General features: G+C 36.9%; 1 protein-coding gene and 1 pseudogene across 1 annotated transcript; both read left to right on the top strand.

Annotated features, from left to right (window-relative positions):
- The first annotated feature begins 4,241 nt into the window (after positions 1-4,241).
- LOC143605172 (uncharacterized) lies at positions 4,242-5,828 on the top strand (annotated as a pseudogene).
- Positions 5,829-9,316: 3,488 nt separating this feature from the next.
- LOC143605175 (uncharacterized) lies at positions 9,317-9,724 on the top strand. The gene has a single exon (XM_077081392.1). It carries the CDS (start codon positions 9,317-9,319, stop codon positions 9,722-9,724), a length of 408 nt encoding a protein of 135 aa, XP_076937507.1.
- Positions 9,725-20,550: the final 10,826 nt, after the last annotated feature.

Here is a 20,550-nt window from a genome sequence, read left to right as displayed (position 1 = left end):
TTCTCATTTCTCGCCTTTCAAATTCTCCAACAAGCAACAATAACAATAGCGTGAAAAACCTCCTTTTGTACTTCGCCAAGCTCCATAGACTTATATAGGTTTAATAAATCTCTAACTGTAAAACCAAAAATGGGAGGAACTTTGCACCAACGACTTATATGCTCCCACACTACCGCAGCCACTAAGCACCCGGTAGTAATATGGTCTGCCGACTCATAGCCCGAGTCGCAAAGAGGGCACCGATTATCCTCCACCTGAATATTCCTCCTTACGACCGCCATCTTCGTAGGAATTCGATTCTTTTCTACTCTCCACACATGGATATTGCATTTCGCAGGGACCCATTTACTCCATTTCATGATATAATTGTTACTAATGTTTTTATTATTAACCAACATCCTCTTTACTGAACAAACAGAGAAAACTCCGTCTTTATTACCACTCTAGCTCCACGAGTCCAGGCCCCCTTCCAAGAAGCTGAACTTATTAACCGAAAGCATTTTTCCCACTCGTATCTTTCTTGATCTGTCCTCGGTTTTCTAGACCAGTCCCACGTCCATTGCGTTTTCTCTTATATTTAAGTTATTACTATGTTATAACTTTTTTGAGTAGTGAATCAGATCTAAAAAAAAAGGGACTTTGACTTTGACTATCTCGTCGGATACATTGTTTCATAAAAATGAACAACTCTATGTTCTACCCCTTAAACGAAGCAAGATCAAATATAACTCATCCATCTTATCTTTAATCGAACTTGCTAGAGATCTTCAAAATTAGATAAAAGACTTATCTTGATGGGCTTCAGAAGCATATAGAACGAAAGAGAATGTCCAAAATGTCTAAATGTTGGCAAGCGTGTAACCGTTCAAATCATCTACCAATAGCGACATTTTGTTATGTGACGCATCTTCTGCACATATATTGGATTGGCACACCCGATGTGACGCATCTTGCGCACATATATTGAATTGGCACACCCAATGTGACGAGTAAAGTGACAAAAGATGTGTAAAAAAGTCTTAAGGGAAACTGGGTTTCGCTTGAGTTTTGGTGGAAGTTTCAGTTGATGGTGATCTACCGGACCAAGCAAACGTTCAACTTCCATCTTAGAATTAGAATAAGCACTCTGCATTTACCTGCACTTCATCTATTGAATAATAACATACAGAAGCCCCCATGTGGCTCATTGTTTAGTTCAGCATAAAGGTGTTCAAAATATTGTTGCAGACGATCTAAAGAATAGAAATTGGGTTAACCAGGCAAACAAGTTGCATGTTCCTTCAATTCCAAGGCTGAATGACGGGTTTAAGCAGGTTAAAGGAATAGAAAGTCTACCTCATTACATGATCCTACTACTTCTAAGCAACACGGTCAAAAGGGTTTTTCTAGTAGCAGAAAAGACGACTTTTGAGTGAGGTTAGGTCTAAACATTCGGAGCTGGTCATCTTGGATAGTGAATCGAATCTGAGATGCTGACTTTGAGTATCTTAACAGATACATTGTTCCATAAAATATTTGACCAATGCTTAAACCTAAGGTCAATATAGGCACATGCTGTAAACTTTGTGTAGCCGAAATTCTAATTAAATCTAATCAAGAATGTGAAACTTCAAAAACATTATTACAACTTACAGTTTGACACAATGAACCTAACTAGGTATTGACACTGCTGATACAACTAACTAATCAATTAACAGCACCACTTACCAAACTAATTGTAACTAACCACCTAAATACATCATATACTATTAACACCAGAAAACAAACAAAGCAACTGGGGTACATGAGATATCAGTGTGTAATTCATCATATCAAGGTTTAAAAGTACGGAATCGCGCCTCGAGGCGTTTTCCCATAGCCTCACGAGGCGTAAGCCTCGAGGCGAAACGAGGCGTAAGCTCGAGGCGGGATTTAAAAATAAATATAAAAATTATATATCTTATTAAAAAAATAGTTAACATCAAACAAAGAACTTTCCAAAATAATTTCATCATCAGATTCACTAGTCATGAAAAACACACAAAAGTCTAAACCATAATAATAAAAGACAAGTTTGAAACCCGACACCAATTTGGTAGAAGAAGAGAAGTCCAGATCTTTGTATTTTCTTGTGTGATGTGCAGAGTTAAAATAGGTAAAAATTAGGGTTAATGCTAGCGTCAATTTTTTTACCGCCAAAATTTTTACCGTAAAAAAAAAATAGGTTTTCCCGCCTCTCACGCCTCAGCCGTACTTTCCGCCTCGACCGTTTTTTTTCCGCCTCAGCTATGAAGAGGCGTACGTTTATTTTTATCCCCTGAGACGCCGCTTCAAATTCGTTTTGTTACCGCATCGAACTAAGGCGCCGCCTCCCAGCGTTTTTTTAAACCATGCATCAAATCACTCCAAGCCACACAGATACTCACTAAGCAGATAAGAAACCATAATTACACATCAATAGATACCAACAAAAGCATCCAAACATAATCTTTTGCCATCAATCATCCATAACTTTTAATCAATCATACAACAGCATCCTCCTGATGCAGATTTAAAAGAGCTACTACCAGTCACACACATTCATCTTAAGCAAATGCCACGTTGCAAAACTAATCAAAAAGAACAAAAACAGAAGTTGAATGCATTTTTTCAGATGACTTTACTATGACAACTTCAAAATCACATTTTTCAACTAGATAAAAAGCATAAAAATAGAACAAGTAGCCGTTATTTCACAAGATATACTATAGCAAGTAATCAGACCTAGATGTGTTTATAATTTATATAATATAAATCCTATAGAAAGCTTCTTGAATTCAATCAATAACCTAGACAATCAGCATCCACACAGAAACAGAACTTCAATCAATACGCAAGCAGCACACAGATCCAAATCGAACACATTATCAGATGCGGTCCATATACCAAATAATCGCATCCAAACCTAATCTTCAGCCCCCGATTATCCATAAGTCTCGATCAATGCTACTACCAAAACCAATCAAGAAGAATAAAAACTGAAAGCTGAATGCACTTTTTCATAAGACTTTACTATTGCATTGCAACTTCAAAATTACATTGTAAACAAGGTAATAGGCACAAAAAACAACAAGAAGCTGCAGTGCATATATTTTACGCCTAATACTAAACCACATAATTTGGTCATTACAAGACCTAGATGTGCTTAGAGAATCAATAACCACAACCAACATCCACAGAGAAAGAAAACTTGAATCAATAGTCAATACGCATAAATCGAAGTCGATACATTATCAGATCAAGTGCATATGATTATTCTTCAATATATCAAAATCATTATCTGGTTTCTATACACACACACACACACAACAAAGGTTTAACCATCGTACAGCTTATACATCACCAAATATCAAAATTAACCTAGCTGGTGGAGGCTCCGTCGTCGTGTTCCTTCTTGCAACGGTGATCATGACAGTCCTCATCATCATCGTCGCTGGTGTCTTCATCGAAGGGCTTCTGTTTGTGGAAGATGCAGCATTTCTTGGAGCTCTTCTTCTGCATGAATTCGTTATCCACGGTGCCTTCTTTCCACGCCACCTTCTTCTTCTTCCGTGGATTCAGCGTTAGCGTCAAGGTGGTCGTTGTTTGTGATGGTGCTGGATTCGCTAGTGTTATTGTGGTGGTCTCTGTTGTTGTTGATGATGATTGTCTAGCGGCAGGTCTCGCCATTTTCGCAAGGGTTTCGATTCAAATGAGATTTATGAGGATTTTATATGACCCATTTTACTTTTTGTTACGTTTATTTTATTTAGTCCCATTTATTACATTTTGGCCATACTTCAGAACACCATATCATACGACACCATATAGTATATATAGAGGGATGACTAATATTATAACAAAGAAACTTTCAAGAGAAAGTTAATTCCTAATTAGGGTTTCATATTGTTTTGTTGCAGGGACAAGGAGAGACGAAAGAAATCTTCTTAATTTAATTAAAATCAACCTCCTAGTGCATCAATGTCTGTTCATCTGATTGAACTGATGCCTGTGTTTGAGTATATAGCAATTACTTATTTCACATCATCTTCATTATCAACCCTCAATGATTGCTATAATAGTTTTCCCTGTTAAGAGTTTTATTCTCATTATCATTATTTCATTTGTTACATAATTAACCCTATCCTTTATAAACTACTTTTATTATTCTACTTGTTTATTTCCTAGCAATGTGCTGACTTGAAATCTTTTTCACTCATTTCTAGTTGAGAGAACCAAAAAGCCCTAAACCTTATCATCGTCTGTCATTCGAAACAACATCGTTCAGAAAGATGGATGCAGATCACGAGTGTGAAAGTTTGATCACTTTAGATACAATAATTAAACAAACACGCAAGAGATGTGAAGCCTTATGGATAGAATACAAATTTTACCAAACTTAAGCCTATCCTGCAAACGCACGCTAACCAGATTGGTCCAATCAGAGCTCGCTTTTCTCTCCCGCCTTTCATCCACAACAAAATCTGTTTGTGTCAACATCGGTCATATCGAATCAGTGGTCCACGTCCTTCAACAACCAAACATATCGGGAGTGTCACGTGTCTGCAAAACACCACCTCAAAACGCGCACATGTTGATATAGTTTGCACTTTCCCGGTTTGGTTTATTGTATCTGATAGGAACCCAAAGTACATATCTTGGTACGGTCAACAAGAATCTTCTAGAAACAAGGGTTTACGTGATAGAATTCAGCTTCTTCTTGAAGTTGCTCATTCATCTGTAGCATTAAAGCCATTTTCCATAATATTCTTCTTCTCAAACGGGCTCGATGGATTCACACTAGACAAATTTCATACAGAATTTGAACCCGTTGACCTTAAGTCAAAGTTTTCTAACTTTGACTTTAGTTTCTCCAAAGAGTTAGAAGGCGAGTGGATAGATATTCTTTCAAGATCATATCAACATGCATCGGTTCTTGAAATTAAGGTTAATTGCCCTCAAATGGATAAAAATCAACTCCCGTTTATAAAACCTAATAACACCAATTTGACCGGATCGTTCGGTGATCTTATTTCACTAATGATGTCATCCAATAATGGAAAAACAAACGGTGACATTGTCAACTTTGATACAACCGCTTTGGTTGCAATTGTGTCGGGCATTAGTAACGGTGGTACACAAAAGCTTTTGGATACACCCGATGATGAACTGAAAGCCCGATTTAAAGGGAACACGGAATTTGTAATCAATCAAGTTTTGTCTGAAATTGAGAATCCAATACATGTGGATATTATTAAGGTTATACGTGAGAGAAAATGTGTCATATGTGAAAGTGTTTGCACTGAGTTTAAGGATTTGGTGTTAATGAGAAATTAAGGGCGGAACAGTTGCTAAAGATGGTGGTCGTTGTACCAGATTCTCCCTCGGGGCGTATGATGAGCCTTCCGACTACTAGAAAACTGGGTTTGAAGAATAAGATTGTATTTGGGACCGGGGATTATTGGCACGCGCCGACGTTAACGGCTAATATGGGTTTTGTGAGAGCGGTTTTGCAGACAGGTATGTCTTTGTTTACTTTTGAGCATAGACCACGGGCTTTGACCGGGGATTAAATCGGTTCATCGTTAGTAGTTGTATTTGAATCATGAAAATGTAACAGATTCACGTATTCGTATCACTTATCTAGTGCTTTATTTAGTTATGAGGTATACTTTTCCATGTTTGTTATTATTAAACGTTGTTTTGAAAAGTCGAAGGTGTCGCACCCATCTAGGAACAGTTAATCCGACGGGTTTTGTCCCAATCGGTTTTAGTCTCAATCTTCATCCGGTTACATAAAAATAACTCATTAGATTTGCTGGAACTTCTGTATAATGTGTTTATAATCATGTTAGAATACTATTACGCATATAGCAATGGGATGCGATTTTCATGTTATGTATCTATAGCCATGCCAGAAAACTGCGTGGCTAACAAACAATGAACAACGATTGATCTTTTTGATTCTCAGAACCTTTGAGATGTTTAAATCATCGTAAATGGTAATAGAATTTACTGACAAGTAGCTATGCCTTTATGTATGAACTTAAATAACTTTACTCATTGTCTAAACTGTAAACTACGTACCATAAATAGCAGAGACAAGTATTGTCTTGCTATTTCTGCGTTAGATACGTGATGACTGATGATTACAGCTAATGTGTGCGTCCATTTTGTGTGTAAATATATAATTTTTTCCCTCATGTAACTGCCACCATATGTACGTTTGTTAATAATAAACAAGTGAAAAGTTGTTACGTGAGGGTACCATCGTATTAGACTAACGTAACCTGAGAAAAGTATACACACGGTAGTGGATTTGCATATATTATTATGACTATATTTGTAATTGGTTCAGGGCCGTCTTTGCGAATGCGTAAGTCACTGTAGACCCCGTGCGAGTAAAAAAGATGGGCCCCGATATACACACTCAAACTACACACACGTGTGTGTGTGCGCGCGCGCGTGTATCAATAATTTAACGGTAAGTGTAGTAACATATTATAAACAAAACAACATTAGCGTAGCAAAATAATCTGTTTAAATAGTTACAGGAATCGTGAGATCTTGTCTCACATCAGAGGTTTTGGATTTAAGCTAGTATTTTTTGAATCATTTCAATTTAAATATAAATAATGGTAATTTTTATCATCATTCAAAACCATATTTAAAAAATAGTTCTACCAGTTATTTTTAACATAAAGTCGATCTGATATATAGTTTTTTTTATTTATAAAAGACGTAATGAAAAGAATGAAATATGAGTTTCTTATTTACTTAATGAACCATTCATTTATTAAAAACAATTATAAAATTTACGAGACTTTAACAAAAATAATAAACTTTAACAAAAATAATTATCTTGATTATTTAATTTAAGAAACACATATTTTATAACGTTACTACTAGTAGTATATAAATTTTATAAAATTCTGTAACTATTTGATTAAAATAGTTGGACATAGCTAAATATTTATTTTTATAGAGAACACAGTTTACGATAATAATTTTAAACAATATATATATATTTAAAAAAAATTAAAGTAATAAATGGTTTGAATAAATACCGATTAAGGTTTTTAAAATAGGTAAAGTATTCAATGTGGGTCAAGCTTCAAAGTATTTTACATTTGGGCAATGCCTTTGTAAAGTTCTTACTTGGGTTTATTAGCTAACTGGGCTTTTTTTTATTTGGCATTTGGAGTTGTTAGCTATTGTTTAGAAAAACCTTGGGCCCTGTGCAGCTGCACAGTTTGCATAGGCCCAAAACCGGGCCTAAATTGGTTTATGAAATAACCATTTGAGGTATAACCAAAGGTTGTAAAGAAGAAGAAGAAAAAAAAAAAGACTACTTTTCATTCGCATAGCAAAGCGACACATTAGTTCTTTAAATTTGATTTGAGATCTTGATTTTTTTAGGCTGGCTTTGTACTTACACACAAATTAAAGTTTTTTAATCACTTGAATTTGGTAGTGAAGCTTTGACGAAAAAGAGGAGACAATGAGGGAGGAGAGGACCCTTGGTCCATGCATAAGCTTTGCCCTTGCTCAAATTGTTTTAAATATCATATTATGTATCCCTTCAAGAACATGCTCATCTATAAATCGCTATGCAAATCCAATCCTTGATTTTAGCGCTTGTATAACTCATGTTTAGTTTATGCACTTTATTAAAAAAAAATGGTGAAAAAACCTACATATTCTAGTAAAAGAAGATATTTGTCGATTTGTGGTTAACTCTTACAACTTTTCCTCCTAAACTAATAACATTGTCATGGATCTATAATTATTCATTATTCTTTTACACTCCATTTATATTATACCTTAACATGATTAAGTTATTCATTTTCCATTAAACTCTTTTTATATTATATTTATATATTTTTATGATAATAAATATTTACATATTATACTACCATACGTTAAAATATATATTCCAAATCATACTTGGTGACATCCAAAAGTCAACAACAGCCCGTGTTTGCTAAAGATTGAAAATAATATAATTTCAAATGTTATCATCAACATATTATACTAGGTATATTGTTGGAGATTGTAAATAAAAACTCTAATATGTTTTTATTTTACGAAACAATTTTTTTAATCATTAATTTATAAATATATGCTTAGTAGTTGAGGGGATGGATCTTGCGAGAAGTGATATTACAGCGAGAAGTGAAGCTATAACTCCATTAATCCTTAATTTCACTCCCTTTCATATGATGTTACATACATATATGTAAGTTGATTGTATTTATGTCTTAATTACACATTCAAATCTACATACAAACATATAAATGTACCGAGCCACATTCAAACCTATGTACTTACACACATATAAACATACATACACATATACAAACATACGTACACATATACAAACATACGTACCGACACACATACATATGCACCTACACAACGCACCTACACATAAGAAATGGAGTGAAATTAGGGATTAATGGAGTTACACCTTCACTTCTCGCACTTCTCGCTGTAAAAAAACTCCTGAAATGATCCAATACCTAGTAGTTGATTCATTTTTTTTAAATCAATCCATTTATCTATTAATTTTTTTTTTAAATTTTCATATAAACTTATAAATTATGAATATATGCTTTTATCCATCTATTTTTTCGGTTAATTTAGTAAACTATATATATGTTAAAATTAAGGTGTTGCCGACATCCAGAGGAGTTAATGTTATTTTGGTGGTGGTGGACCGTTTGTCGAAATACGTTCATTTTCTTATATTAAAACACCCATACACCGCCAAATCAGTGGTTGAAGTCTTTCTTAAGGAAGTTATTCGTCACCATGGTGTGCCTAAATCCATAGTAAGTGACCGGGACCCTCTTTTTCTTGGCAACAAATTCTGGCAAGAGATTTTTCGATCTATGGGTACCAAGCTTCACATGAGTTCTACTTATCATACTGAATCTGACGGTCAATCAGAAGTTATTAATCGTTGTTTGGAGGCATATTTACGTTGTTTTGCTGTTGATCAACCAAAAACATGGGCCACATGGATTCCTTGGGTGGAATTTTGGTATAACTCCATATTTCATGCTTCCACGAGGACCCCTCCTTTTGAAACGGTCTATGGTCACCGGCCTCCATTCGTCTTATAGTTTGTTCCTGGCGAAATACGTATCGAGTCGGTAGCTCGGGAACTCCAAGATCGAGATGAAGCTCTCAAACAGTTGAAAGTCCACTTATCTAATGTTCAATGTTCAATGAAATTTCAAGCTGATAAAAAAGACGGGATGTGCAATTTTTTGAGGGTGAATGGGTTTATGTAAAGCCAAAGCCATACCGACAGATGCCTGTGATGAGTCGAATCCATCAGAAGTTGGCTGCTAAATTTTTTGGACCATATCATATTATAGATAAAATCGGCCCATTAGCATACAAATTGCAATTGCCTCCTACATCTAAAATTCACCTAGTGTTCCATGTTTCCTTATTAAAAAAGGTCATTCGAGGGTCCAGTGACTCCATTTTACCTCCAGAGTTGGAAATCAGGGATATTGAATCACTTACTCCAGCTGCCATATTAGCTAGTCGGGTCGTCTATGATGGTGTTGACCCGCTTGAACAAAGTCAGGTTAAGTGGCATGGAAAGTCTGTTGAAGAGGCTACTTGTGAAGATTCCTCTTGGTCAAAGACCAGTTTTCAGATGCAAATCTTGAGGTCAAGACTTTGTTGGCAGTGGGGAGTAATGATATGAAAGTTGGGCCATAAATAATACAAGGCTATTCACGAAGGGGTAAAAAGGAACTTTCTAAAAGTGGCTAAAAGTTTGTTACGGGAGAGAGAGAGAGAGAGTATAAGTAGGATGGAATATTAATATGGTAGTGTGTGTGAGTTTGTTATGATATTAGTGGCTCTTGCATTATGCAAAGAGAGAGGGTGTAACCCTGGTACTCTATGTAATTTCCTATGAATCTTCCTCATTATCTGCAATAATATCTTTTCATCTTTTCATTGTTCAATTCTATTATCACCAAATCATCATCTATCTATTGATTATCTCATCATTCCTTATCATTGGTCCGACCTACCTTAGACCTGCCGAGTTCCTTTCTTCTTCCATGGAAACTTGTACAAATACTCGTTTGGATGCTCAAGAATAGCAGATTAAACAACTTCAGGTTGATGTCACTGAAATTAAATCCTCGTTGAAGGCGTTGGACGAGGAAAGGGCGGAATCCGGTGAATTTTGTCGAGTTGTATTAGCTTGGATGAAGCAGCAAGAGAAGAAGCGCGTGGATGAATCGTTTGGATCTGGTCTAGACGGTGAGAATATCCGTGGATCTAGTCAGAGATCTTGTTAGTCAAACCCTAATTTGGCCTACCTTGGGCTGTGAAGAGGTGAAACTCCCTGATTTTAGTGGTTTTGATCCTCAGTGGTGGATTCAAATGAAAAACATGTATTTCGACATCAATACCACGTCGGATGCTCATCGTCTTCGTCTTGCTCAGTTGATTATGGTGGGAGTTGCTCAACACTAGTTTACTATCATCACTCAGGTTCTGGACTCTCTTTCGTGGTTTGAGTTTCAATCGGAATTGCTCCATCGCTTTAGGGGATTGCAGATTCACAATCCTTATGAACAATTAGCTACAATTAACAAGGGGATTCAATTTATAATTGTATCGATGATTTTGAATACCTACCGTCCCTTGTTCTGCGTTTGTCGGAGTCTCAAACGTTAGGTTATTATATTGCTGGTTTAAAGGAGGATGTGAAGAAATGGGTTCAATTACATAGTCCTCTTTCTCGATTAGATGCGATGTATTTGTAAAAAGATGTGGAAGAAATGCTTCGTCCTAACGCCGTTAATGTTTCTCTGTCTCATTTAGTTATCTCCAACATGGGTCATTTTCTAGAGAAGCTCTTGATGGGCTTTCTACTTTGGGCCGTTCAGGGCCCAAACCCTCATTTTCTAGTAAACCATCTGATAGGGTTTCTACTGCCCACATGATCCATCTCGTCTATCATTGGCTTTCAAATCCATGTTTCCTTCTTCTTCTTATTCTTCTGGGTGATCTCTATCCTGTACTGAGTGGGAAGACCGCCGGAAGAAGGGTTTATGTTTCCGGTGTGGTCAACAATATGGTCACGTACATAAATGTCCAGAGGATAAACTTAGGGTTTTGTTATTGGGGGACGATGAAAATGATGAATTGGATGGCGAGCGATCGTTGTTAGCAATGGATAAATCTCCCGAAGATCCAACATCCGCTGATCTTCCTGTGGGCACCTACTGTGCGCTTAAATTTGAGGGTCTTTTGACTGACAAAGGGGGCGCCAGAACCCTGCGCTTTGAAGGGGAATTACAGGGAATTCCGGTTAACCTCTTGGTTAACAGTGGAGCGACCCATAATTTCTTCTCTTCCACGTTCTCAGGTATACGTATTTAATTGGGTGATGGTCACTACATTTTTTTCATCTAACGTTGTATTAGCCTTCTGATTCACATTGGCTTATGCACTTTTGTCTTGAATGCTCTCGTGTTCGATACTAGCAGCCTTGATATTGTAACATTCGGAAAATATTTTCACTAATACAATCATGTTTATCATCATAATATCACTTTATTAATAAAATCCTTCTTTATTAATATTCTATATCTTGCAAAGTCAACAGAAAGTCTAAATTTCGACACGTAACGAGTATAACGTGCAAAAACCTCGGGCAGCGAGCCAGAAGGTAAATAAATCATTAGAATGATTAAATAATCCCAAAAATTCAAAATATATGTTAAAACATTTGAGAAAATATATAAACATAATTTAGAAGGCTCAAATTGCGAAAATTGGAAAATAAGTAAGCAAAAGCCAGTACGGGACTCGGAAAGGACCCGACACAAATTATTTAAAAAAATAGTTTTTATGATCCATACTGTCAGGAATTTGATTTCGTTCAAAGTCTGACAAAAATTATAAAAACAGGATCCATTTGGGTATCTAATACACACAATACGCTAAACGATTAACCAAAATTAAATAGTTTATGACCAACCTTTCACCTTACCCCCCCTTTGGCCGCCCCCCCTTACACATCACCACCATCACCTTCCACCTCCTCCAATGGCCACACTCCAACTCTCCATGCCAATCATTGAAGCTTCTAGAAACTTGATGTGTTGTTGCACACTCAACCCCTCCACCAATCACCCTATACCCTTACTCATCATTCTACACTCCTCCATCTTTCCCTCTTAAATCTCACGGCACACACACTCACACAAACACTAAAAATTTAAAATTCTAAATCGCACATACAAATCAATAATCAACGATCCATGGAAGTTTGAATCAAGAACAAGGAAGAACAAGCATTTAGGAAGAAGATAGGAAGGAAAAACATCATAATCACACCCACTACACTCTCAATCTCATCTTCAAATCCTCAAGAACACAAGTAAGTATTGATATAAGGTTGATTTCTAGGATTAAACACAATAGATTAGATGTTCTTGAGTTAATATTGAGCGTGAAAGTTTGAAATCATGTATGTACGTATGTGTGTGTGTGTGTATGTATGTATGTATGTATGTATGTGTAAGAGGAGGGATTATGCTCACTTATGCATGCATACATTCATCTTGAAAGATCATACATTGATTGTTAGGATTGGTTATGAGTGTCACACCCCGACCAAAGGCGGTGGAACATGCTGGGGTGCAACGGATTGCCCAAAACACAAGACACTATTAAAGTGACAATATTTAATCAACTCATTTAAATTCATAAAATCATAAAGAGTCACATAACTTGTTCACACAATAACCAAAATCAAACATAGCAATTAATATATTGTTCATTTTGCTAATATCCTAATAGTCTTGATAACATTTTCTCTTCAAGCCTCGAGTCAACCTAAAGTCAAACCTGTAACATTGCATAAAATAGTATAAACTTGATTTTATAAACCCATAACCATATTGTTCATTTTGCTAATATCCTAATAGTCTTGATAACATTTTCTCTTCAAGCCTCGAGGTTAGATTCTACAAACCCATAACCATAGAAATTATAAAATTGATTTTATAAACTTAAATCTAACATAAAACATGTTTATACAATTATTTAACCACTAGTAAACAAAGTTCAGTTTACGGTTTAGAGCTATTTACGGTTAGACCGAGGCTAGTATCTACAAACCCATAACCATAGAACATAATAAATATGATATACAAACTAAAATGAGCAGAAGTTACGCATGGTTAATAAGCATAAAGAAGTTATATAATTATATATATCAAGGACTATGTGAGTCCTCCATGAAGCCTTGCCTTACGAGGCCCGACACTCCACCGACCGAGACCGGAGAAGTGACCACCAAAGGTAACATGGGGGGTATATTATATATATGCTGTATAACAAGCTTCAAGTATTAATAAGAGATAACAAGTTGATTAAAATGGAAGACTATGGTCAGTTTGACTTTGGAAAGTCAAACTGCCAAGAATTCATGAAGAACAACCTTAAGATCTTTGAAATTGAGTGAGAATTTGTAGTATAAGCAGGTGTAAACTGAAGGAGATGGTCATGTATATATAGGGTAAGTTGAAATGGTCAAGTATAAAGAGTCTTGCATGAAAATGGGTTGGTTATGAGCACAAGAAAGCATAAAAAGCCAAAAAACGTGTTGCTGTGCAGACCTCCCTTTGCGCGGCGCTAACTGCCAGGGTATGGATGTTAGCGCGACGCTAAGTGCACCTGGTGGAAATTCTGAACTTTCAAAATTGACACTTTTGGCTCCCGAGGTTGTTTTAAAGCGTTTTAAAGCCATTTTAGGGATCGAAAAGGGTGTTTTTGAGACCCGACAAGTATAAAACAAATATGTAACATAAAATCCATCATTTTGATTATATCAAAGGTTTTGGTTTACAAAACGGGTCGGTTTTACATAATAAAACAAATACAAAGGTGACCCGAAATTGACGAATGTCACAGTATCCCCTACTTTAAGGGATTTCGTCCCGAAATTAAGATGAAGATGATGATGCAAACAAGTGTGGATACTTCTCCTTCATTGTGTCTTCTCGTTCCCAAGTGAACTCTGCGCCGTGCCGTGATTCCCATCGAACGTTGACTAACCGAATATGACTACGCTTGGTTTTATTCTCGTTGCGATCCATGATCTCAACGGGTTGTTCAACCATGATAATTGACTCATCAACATGCACTTCGTCGAGAGGTATATGAATATTACCCTCGGCTAAGTACTTTTTAAGATTTGAAACATGAAAAGTCGGATGAACACCGGTAAGATCCGCCGATAGTTCGAGTCGATAAGCTACTTTTCCAACCCTTTCGAGGATATTGAAAGGTCCTACGAAACGAGGAGATAGTTTTTCCTTATTTCCAAAACGAACTACCCCCTTCCAAGGAGATACTTTTAGAAGGACAAGATCGTCAATATTAAATTCGATCAGTTTTCGCCGTTTGTCGGTGTAACTCTTTTGACGACTTCTAGCGACTAGTAGGTTTTTACGGATTTGATCGATGGCATCGGTCGCTTCTTGGACCATTTCAGGTCCCGTGATTTGAGATTCACCGATTTCGTTCCAACTAATCGGAGAACGACATTTACGACCGTAAAGAGCTTCGAAAGGAGCCCTACCGATGCTAGAATGGAAACTGTTATTATAAGAAAACTCGATGAAAGGGATGTGAGAATCCCAATTCCCACCGAAATAAAGAACACACGCTCGTAGAATATCCTTGAGAGTTTGAATTGTACGTTTGGATTGTCCATCCATTTGAGGATGATAAGCGGTGCTAAGATCGAGACGTGTTCCCAAGGATTCTTGAAATGATCGCCAAAAGTGAGAAGTAAAACGAGCATTGCAATCGGAGATGATAGACAATGGCAAACCGTGTCGGCACACAATTTTCCGTACATAATTTTGAGCAAGTTTCTCGACAGAATACTTCTCGCGGATCGGAATGAAATGAGCAGATTTGGTTAAACGATCGATGATCACCCAAATACTATCGTTTCCCTTTTGGGTGTTGGGTAGTTTAGTGATAAAGTCCATAACAATGTCTTCCCATTTCCAAACGGGAATCGGTGGTTGTGAGTAGGCCAAAATGTTTTTGATGTTTGGCTTTGACTTTTGAGCAAGTAAGACATTTAGATACATACAAGGCTACGTCCTTTTTCATACCTGGCCACCAAAAGGTAGCACGAAGATCGAAATACATTTTATCCGCACCGGGATGAACGGAATACCGTGACTTGTGAGCTTCGTCGAGTATACAAGTACGAAGGTCATTGCGATTGGGAACCCACAAACGATTGGAAAATACAAAAGACCATCGGGTTTAGTTTCGAGTTGAAGTTCGGCTCCACATGACATTTCGTCGTACATGTTACCTTCTTCAACGGAGGTACGCTGAGCTTGAAAGATACGGATTTGAAGATCGGTTTGAACAACAACGCTTAAAAGCAGAACGGATTTAACATTAACCTTTCGACTCAGGGCATCAGCGACAACATTCACTTTACCTGGATGGTAGTGAATCTTGCAATCGTAATCAGTAAGTAATTCGGCCCATCTTCGTTGTCTCATGTTGAGATCTTTTTGGTCAAAAATATGTTGAAGGCTTTTATGGTCGGTAAACACAACACATTTTGTACCGTAAAGGTAATATCTCCAGATTTAGAGAGCAAAAATGACATCACCAAGTTTGAGATCATGGGTCGTATAAATCTTCTCGTTGACCTTAAGTTTCCTTGATGTGTAAGCGATGACTTGACCTCGTTGGATGAGAACACAACTAAGACCTTGATGAGATGCATCGCAAAATACAACAAAATCGTCGTTTCTATCGGGAAGGGTTAGAACTGGAGTATTGCAAAGCATGTCCTTGAGAGTAAGAAAGGCTTCTTCTTGTTTTGATCCACAATCAAATGGTTTTCCTTTATGAGTGAGGGAGGTGAGGGGTAAAGATATTTTGAAAAAGTTTCGAATGAATCGCCAATAATATCCTGCCAAACCGAGGAAGGATCGAATTTCTGTGAGAGTCGTTGGAGTTTTCCAATCCTTAACGGCCTCAATTTTAGCAGGATCAACATGAATACCTTTGTCGTTTACGATATGTCCTAAAAATTGAACTTCCTCTAGCCAAAATTCACACTTGGAGAATTTGGCGTAGAGTCTTTCGTTTCTAAGGAGCTCGAGAATGGAACACAAGTGATGCTCATGTTCGGCTTTGGTCTTAGAAAAAGATAAGGATGTCATCAATAAAGAAAATAACGAATTTATCAAGGAATGGTTTGCAAACGCGGTTCATGAGATCCATAAACACCGCGGGTGCATTGGTCAACCCGAAGGGCATGACCAAAAATTCGAAATGTCCATATCGAGTACGGAAAGCGGTTTTTGGAATGTCTTCTTTGCGAACACACAACTGATGATGACCCGATTGAAGATCAATTTTTGAGAAACAAGTTGCGCCTTGAAGTTGGTCGAAGAGATCGTCGATTCGTCGCAAAAGATAACGATTTTTAATAGTGAGTTTGTTAAGTTCTCGATAATCGATGCACATGCAAAAAGAACCATCTTTCTTTTTCACTAAGAGGACGGGAGCGCCCCAAGGAGAAGAGTCTGGACGAATGAAGCCTTTATCGGAAAGTTCTCCGAGTTGGTTTGACAATTCTTACATTTCCGATGGGGCTAAACGATAAGGAGCCTTGGCCACGGGCATTGCGCCGGGCACAAGACCGATTCGAAATTCAACCGGACGAACCGGTGGAAGACCCGTGACATCATCGGGAAAGACGTCGAGGAAATCACAAACAATGGAGATATCTTGGATTTTTCTTTCCTTTTTGTCTTTCACCACCGCATGGGCTAGGAATGAAACATACTTTTGGCGTAAGTATTTTTGCGATTGAGAGCACGACATGGGATTTAGCCTTCTAGAAGTGGTTTTGCCAAAGACTTTGAGAACTTTACCGTTGACGAGCGGAATTCGAATGAATTTATTGAAAAAGACGACTTCGGCATGGTGCAGAGATAACCAATCCATGCCTACTATGAAATCGAAGCTTCCAATTTGCATCGGGATGAGATCGATGGAGAATTTATGATTAGAGAGAATGAGAGTACAATCGTGGACGATAGGGTTGATGGTGATTGATGTATATAAAATTATACATCTTTTAAGCATCAAATAATATCTAAAAACTGCAACTACTATCAAATAATATAGCACGAAAGGCTACTTATCTTAATAAAATGTAATTTCAGGTAAACCTAAGCCTCAAATGAAGAAACAAGCGAAAAGACGAAGAAAAACGGAAGAAAACACAATAAAAACAAGAAAGACGCCCCCATGCCTCAAGAAACACGCCCCATGCTTCTGGAAACAAGAAAAGACAAAAATCTACAAGAATTTAAGCACATGTCAATAAAAGCACGGGACCGTGCCCCTTTGGCCACGGGGTTGTGGTCACCTCCAGATAAAGACAAAAATAATTGAAGCACATGTCAATAAAAGCATGGGGGCGTGCCTCTGAAAGTACACCCTCGTGGTGAGTCATCATGTACGATCTGACAACATGCAACTGGGACTCGTGGACACGGGGCAGTGCTTAATAAAGCACGGGGCCGTGCTTCTACCGCTAGACAACCTTTAAAGAGAGGCTCTTGTGGAATTTAAGAAGTGTGCTTGAAGAAGAATTCTAAACGGTTTTCACTTATAAAAACACCCACTAACACTCATATTGAAGATCTTGTAAGGAGTTTGAAGGCTTGGAGTTTATCATCATCATCCATCATCATCAACACCATCATAATCCATCATCAAGAGAGGAGACTCATCCACATTTGGTTAGATTGTTCTAAGTTTAATCATGTGTTTGTTTTCATCTCTTCTTATGTTCTTAACAATGCTCATTATGAGCTAAACTCCAATTACCATCTATAATCTATGAAGAAGCTTTGTTCTACTTGATGATTATGTGAAACATGTGGTTTAGTTTGGTATAGTACATGGTTATTTTGCAATTATCCATTGATGAAGAAATGTTTTATCACTTAAATTAAATACATCAAGGTTGATGATTTATAATCATTCATGGTAATTCATGTTTTTGGAAACTAGAAATGGTAAAAAGAATACTTTGATACTTTATTCAAGATAAAACATGGATCCTTATGTTGTACCTAGAAATGATGAGATATAAGCTATGATCTATTTCTCTAGTTTCGACAATTCTAAAATAACATTGTTAACACGATTGCTTAGGTTATCGTGCTAGTTAAAGAAATCATATGTCAATGGAATGTGTAATCATAATCTAATAAAATCAACCAAGCGGAGGTTGTGTGAGTTAACTACAATCACTCGAAGTTGTTAGGATTGGTATTTGAGAAATCGAAGTCAATCATAATATTTCTACTATACCAAACTACTTGTCTACTTAAATTTACATTCTCGGGGTAGTATGCTATTAAGCATAGGATGGACTTGAAAATATGCATACTATTTACCATTATGTCATAGAATATGTTCACTCAAAAATGAGGAACATAGTCTATCTTATATTCTTAGGACAAGTTTATCACATGTTTATTTAATAATCACCAAGGAATAATGGAGTGGATTCTTGATGTTAGATGGTAAACCTTCATATAATTGAATTACTCAATTAGAATTTCTCTTATTGTCACCTATATATATATATATGTATATTATATTTATATTTTATACAAGTTTAAAAATTGTTTAAACCTTTCGATTAAAGTAAGACGAAAGATTTATTATTGGGAACATTTGTGTCCTCGGATCGATACTTGGTTCTTACAAATACTATTCTACATATACGATAGGTACACTTGCCTATTTTGTGTGTGTTTAGTCTTAGTAGAAATCACTTTTATAAATTTAAAATATGATCTTGTGCAAAAGCTGAATATCCAATCTCTTATAATTTTACTACCACACGCTGCACCACATCAAGTTTTTGGCGCCGTTGCCGGGAAAACGGTACGTTTCTAAGAACGATCCAAGTTTTAATTTAATCATTGTTTATAATTGCATAAATTTTTAACTTTCAATTTATTTTTATTAACTATTAAACTATATATTTTTAAGGCTAGCCTAACCTTTACCTTTACCTTTACTTTAGTTTAATTAACTTATACCTTAGTGTAGTTTTAGAATAGCTTAGACTAACGTTTAACTTTAGTCTAACCTTTAGCTTAATCTAAATAATTTAATCTTGATTTAACCCCATGTATGTCCTCTACATTCGAACCTGAGCTTGTTTCTCCAATTTCTGAACTGAAACGACTCTTTCGTCGATGAACACGTAAACGGATTGCAGAAACCGCTGAAACAATCAAAGACGAGTCAGTAGACGCTACCACATCAGGAGAAATCAAATCGAAGAAATGATGGCGGCCCAAAACAATGAACCAAACATGAGCCAGTATGCCAAGCCAACTCTCGAAGGCTACGACACTGAGTGGCTCCACCCGATATCACTGAACATTTCAAAATCAAATCAAGCACCATTCATATGGTGGAAAATTCAATTCAATTCATGGTCTCCTCGACGAAGACCCTCTTTCTTATATATCTCGATTCCTACGAATCTGCGGAACCTTTAAAATCCAAAACTGTTCAGAAGATCAAATCAAACTCAAACTCTTTCCTTTCTCTCTTTGGGTACAAGCCCTGGAATGGATGGAATCTCTTTCCTCTGGTTCCATCACCACTTGGGACCAGATGGTTGAACAGTTGCTCCCCAAATATTTCCCGCCTGATAAAACTGCCAAATACCGAGCGAACATTACCGAATTCCGGACCGATGATGATGATTCGTTACACGCAGCATGGGAGAGATACAAAAGTCTCCTAAGAAGATGCCCACATCATGGAATAAGTGTATGGTTACAAGCACAAACTTTCTTTGACGCACAATCCTGTCAAAACAAGAAGGCCATCGACCAAATCGCCGGTGGAGACCTTGGATCCAAATCACCTAATGAAGCATTTGAAGTCTTGGAGAAGGCAACAAAGAAGAGTTTCACTTACAAATCACCAAGATCTACACTAACCCATAAAGGAATACACCACGTCAATTCCAACACTCTTGTCACCGCACAACTTGAAGCCCTTTCTAAGAAATTCGAACAAATTCAAGCCGAATTATTAAAAACCAAGATCACCTGTGACACCTGTGAGGAACTCATAAGACAATGATTGCAAACAATTCATTATGGCTATGGAAGAAGTTGACTTCATCGCTCGACAGAAGAACGCTTTCAGCAATAACTACAATCCAGGATGGAGAAACCACCCAAATTTCAGTTAGAAAGAAGGAGGTAACACTCAACCCCTACCCGGATTCGAGAAAAGACCGATGAATCAAACCTTCCAGCCTAAACCACAATTTCAAGATCAAAGTTCCAATAGCCATCAAAATCCAAGCTACTAAAAAATTGAAGAAATGTTAATCCAAATCATGACCAAAACAAATGAAGCAGAAAATAAGGTCGACTCAAGAGCTGTTGATATCAGCGG

Source organism: Bidens hawaiensis, unplaced genomic scaffold (genome assembly GCF_021521415.1).
Source record: "Bidens hawaiensis isolate Kalapana, Puna unplaced genomic scaffold, B.hawaiensis_p1.1 tig00068472_1, whole genome shotgun sequence".
Taxonomy (NCBI): Eukaryota; Viridiplantae; Streptophyta; class Magnoliopsida; order Asterales; family Asteraceae; genus Bidens; species Bidens hawaiensis.
This window is presented reverse-complemented; position numbering and strand designations above follow the sequence as displayed.

What these genes read in the sequence shown, in the direction of transcription:
- LOC143605175 (XM_077081392.1), top strand. Translation starts at nt 9,317, where the DNA reads ATGCCTGTGATGAGTCGAATCCATCAGAAGTTGGCTGCTAAATTTTTT.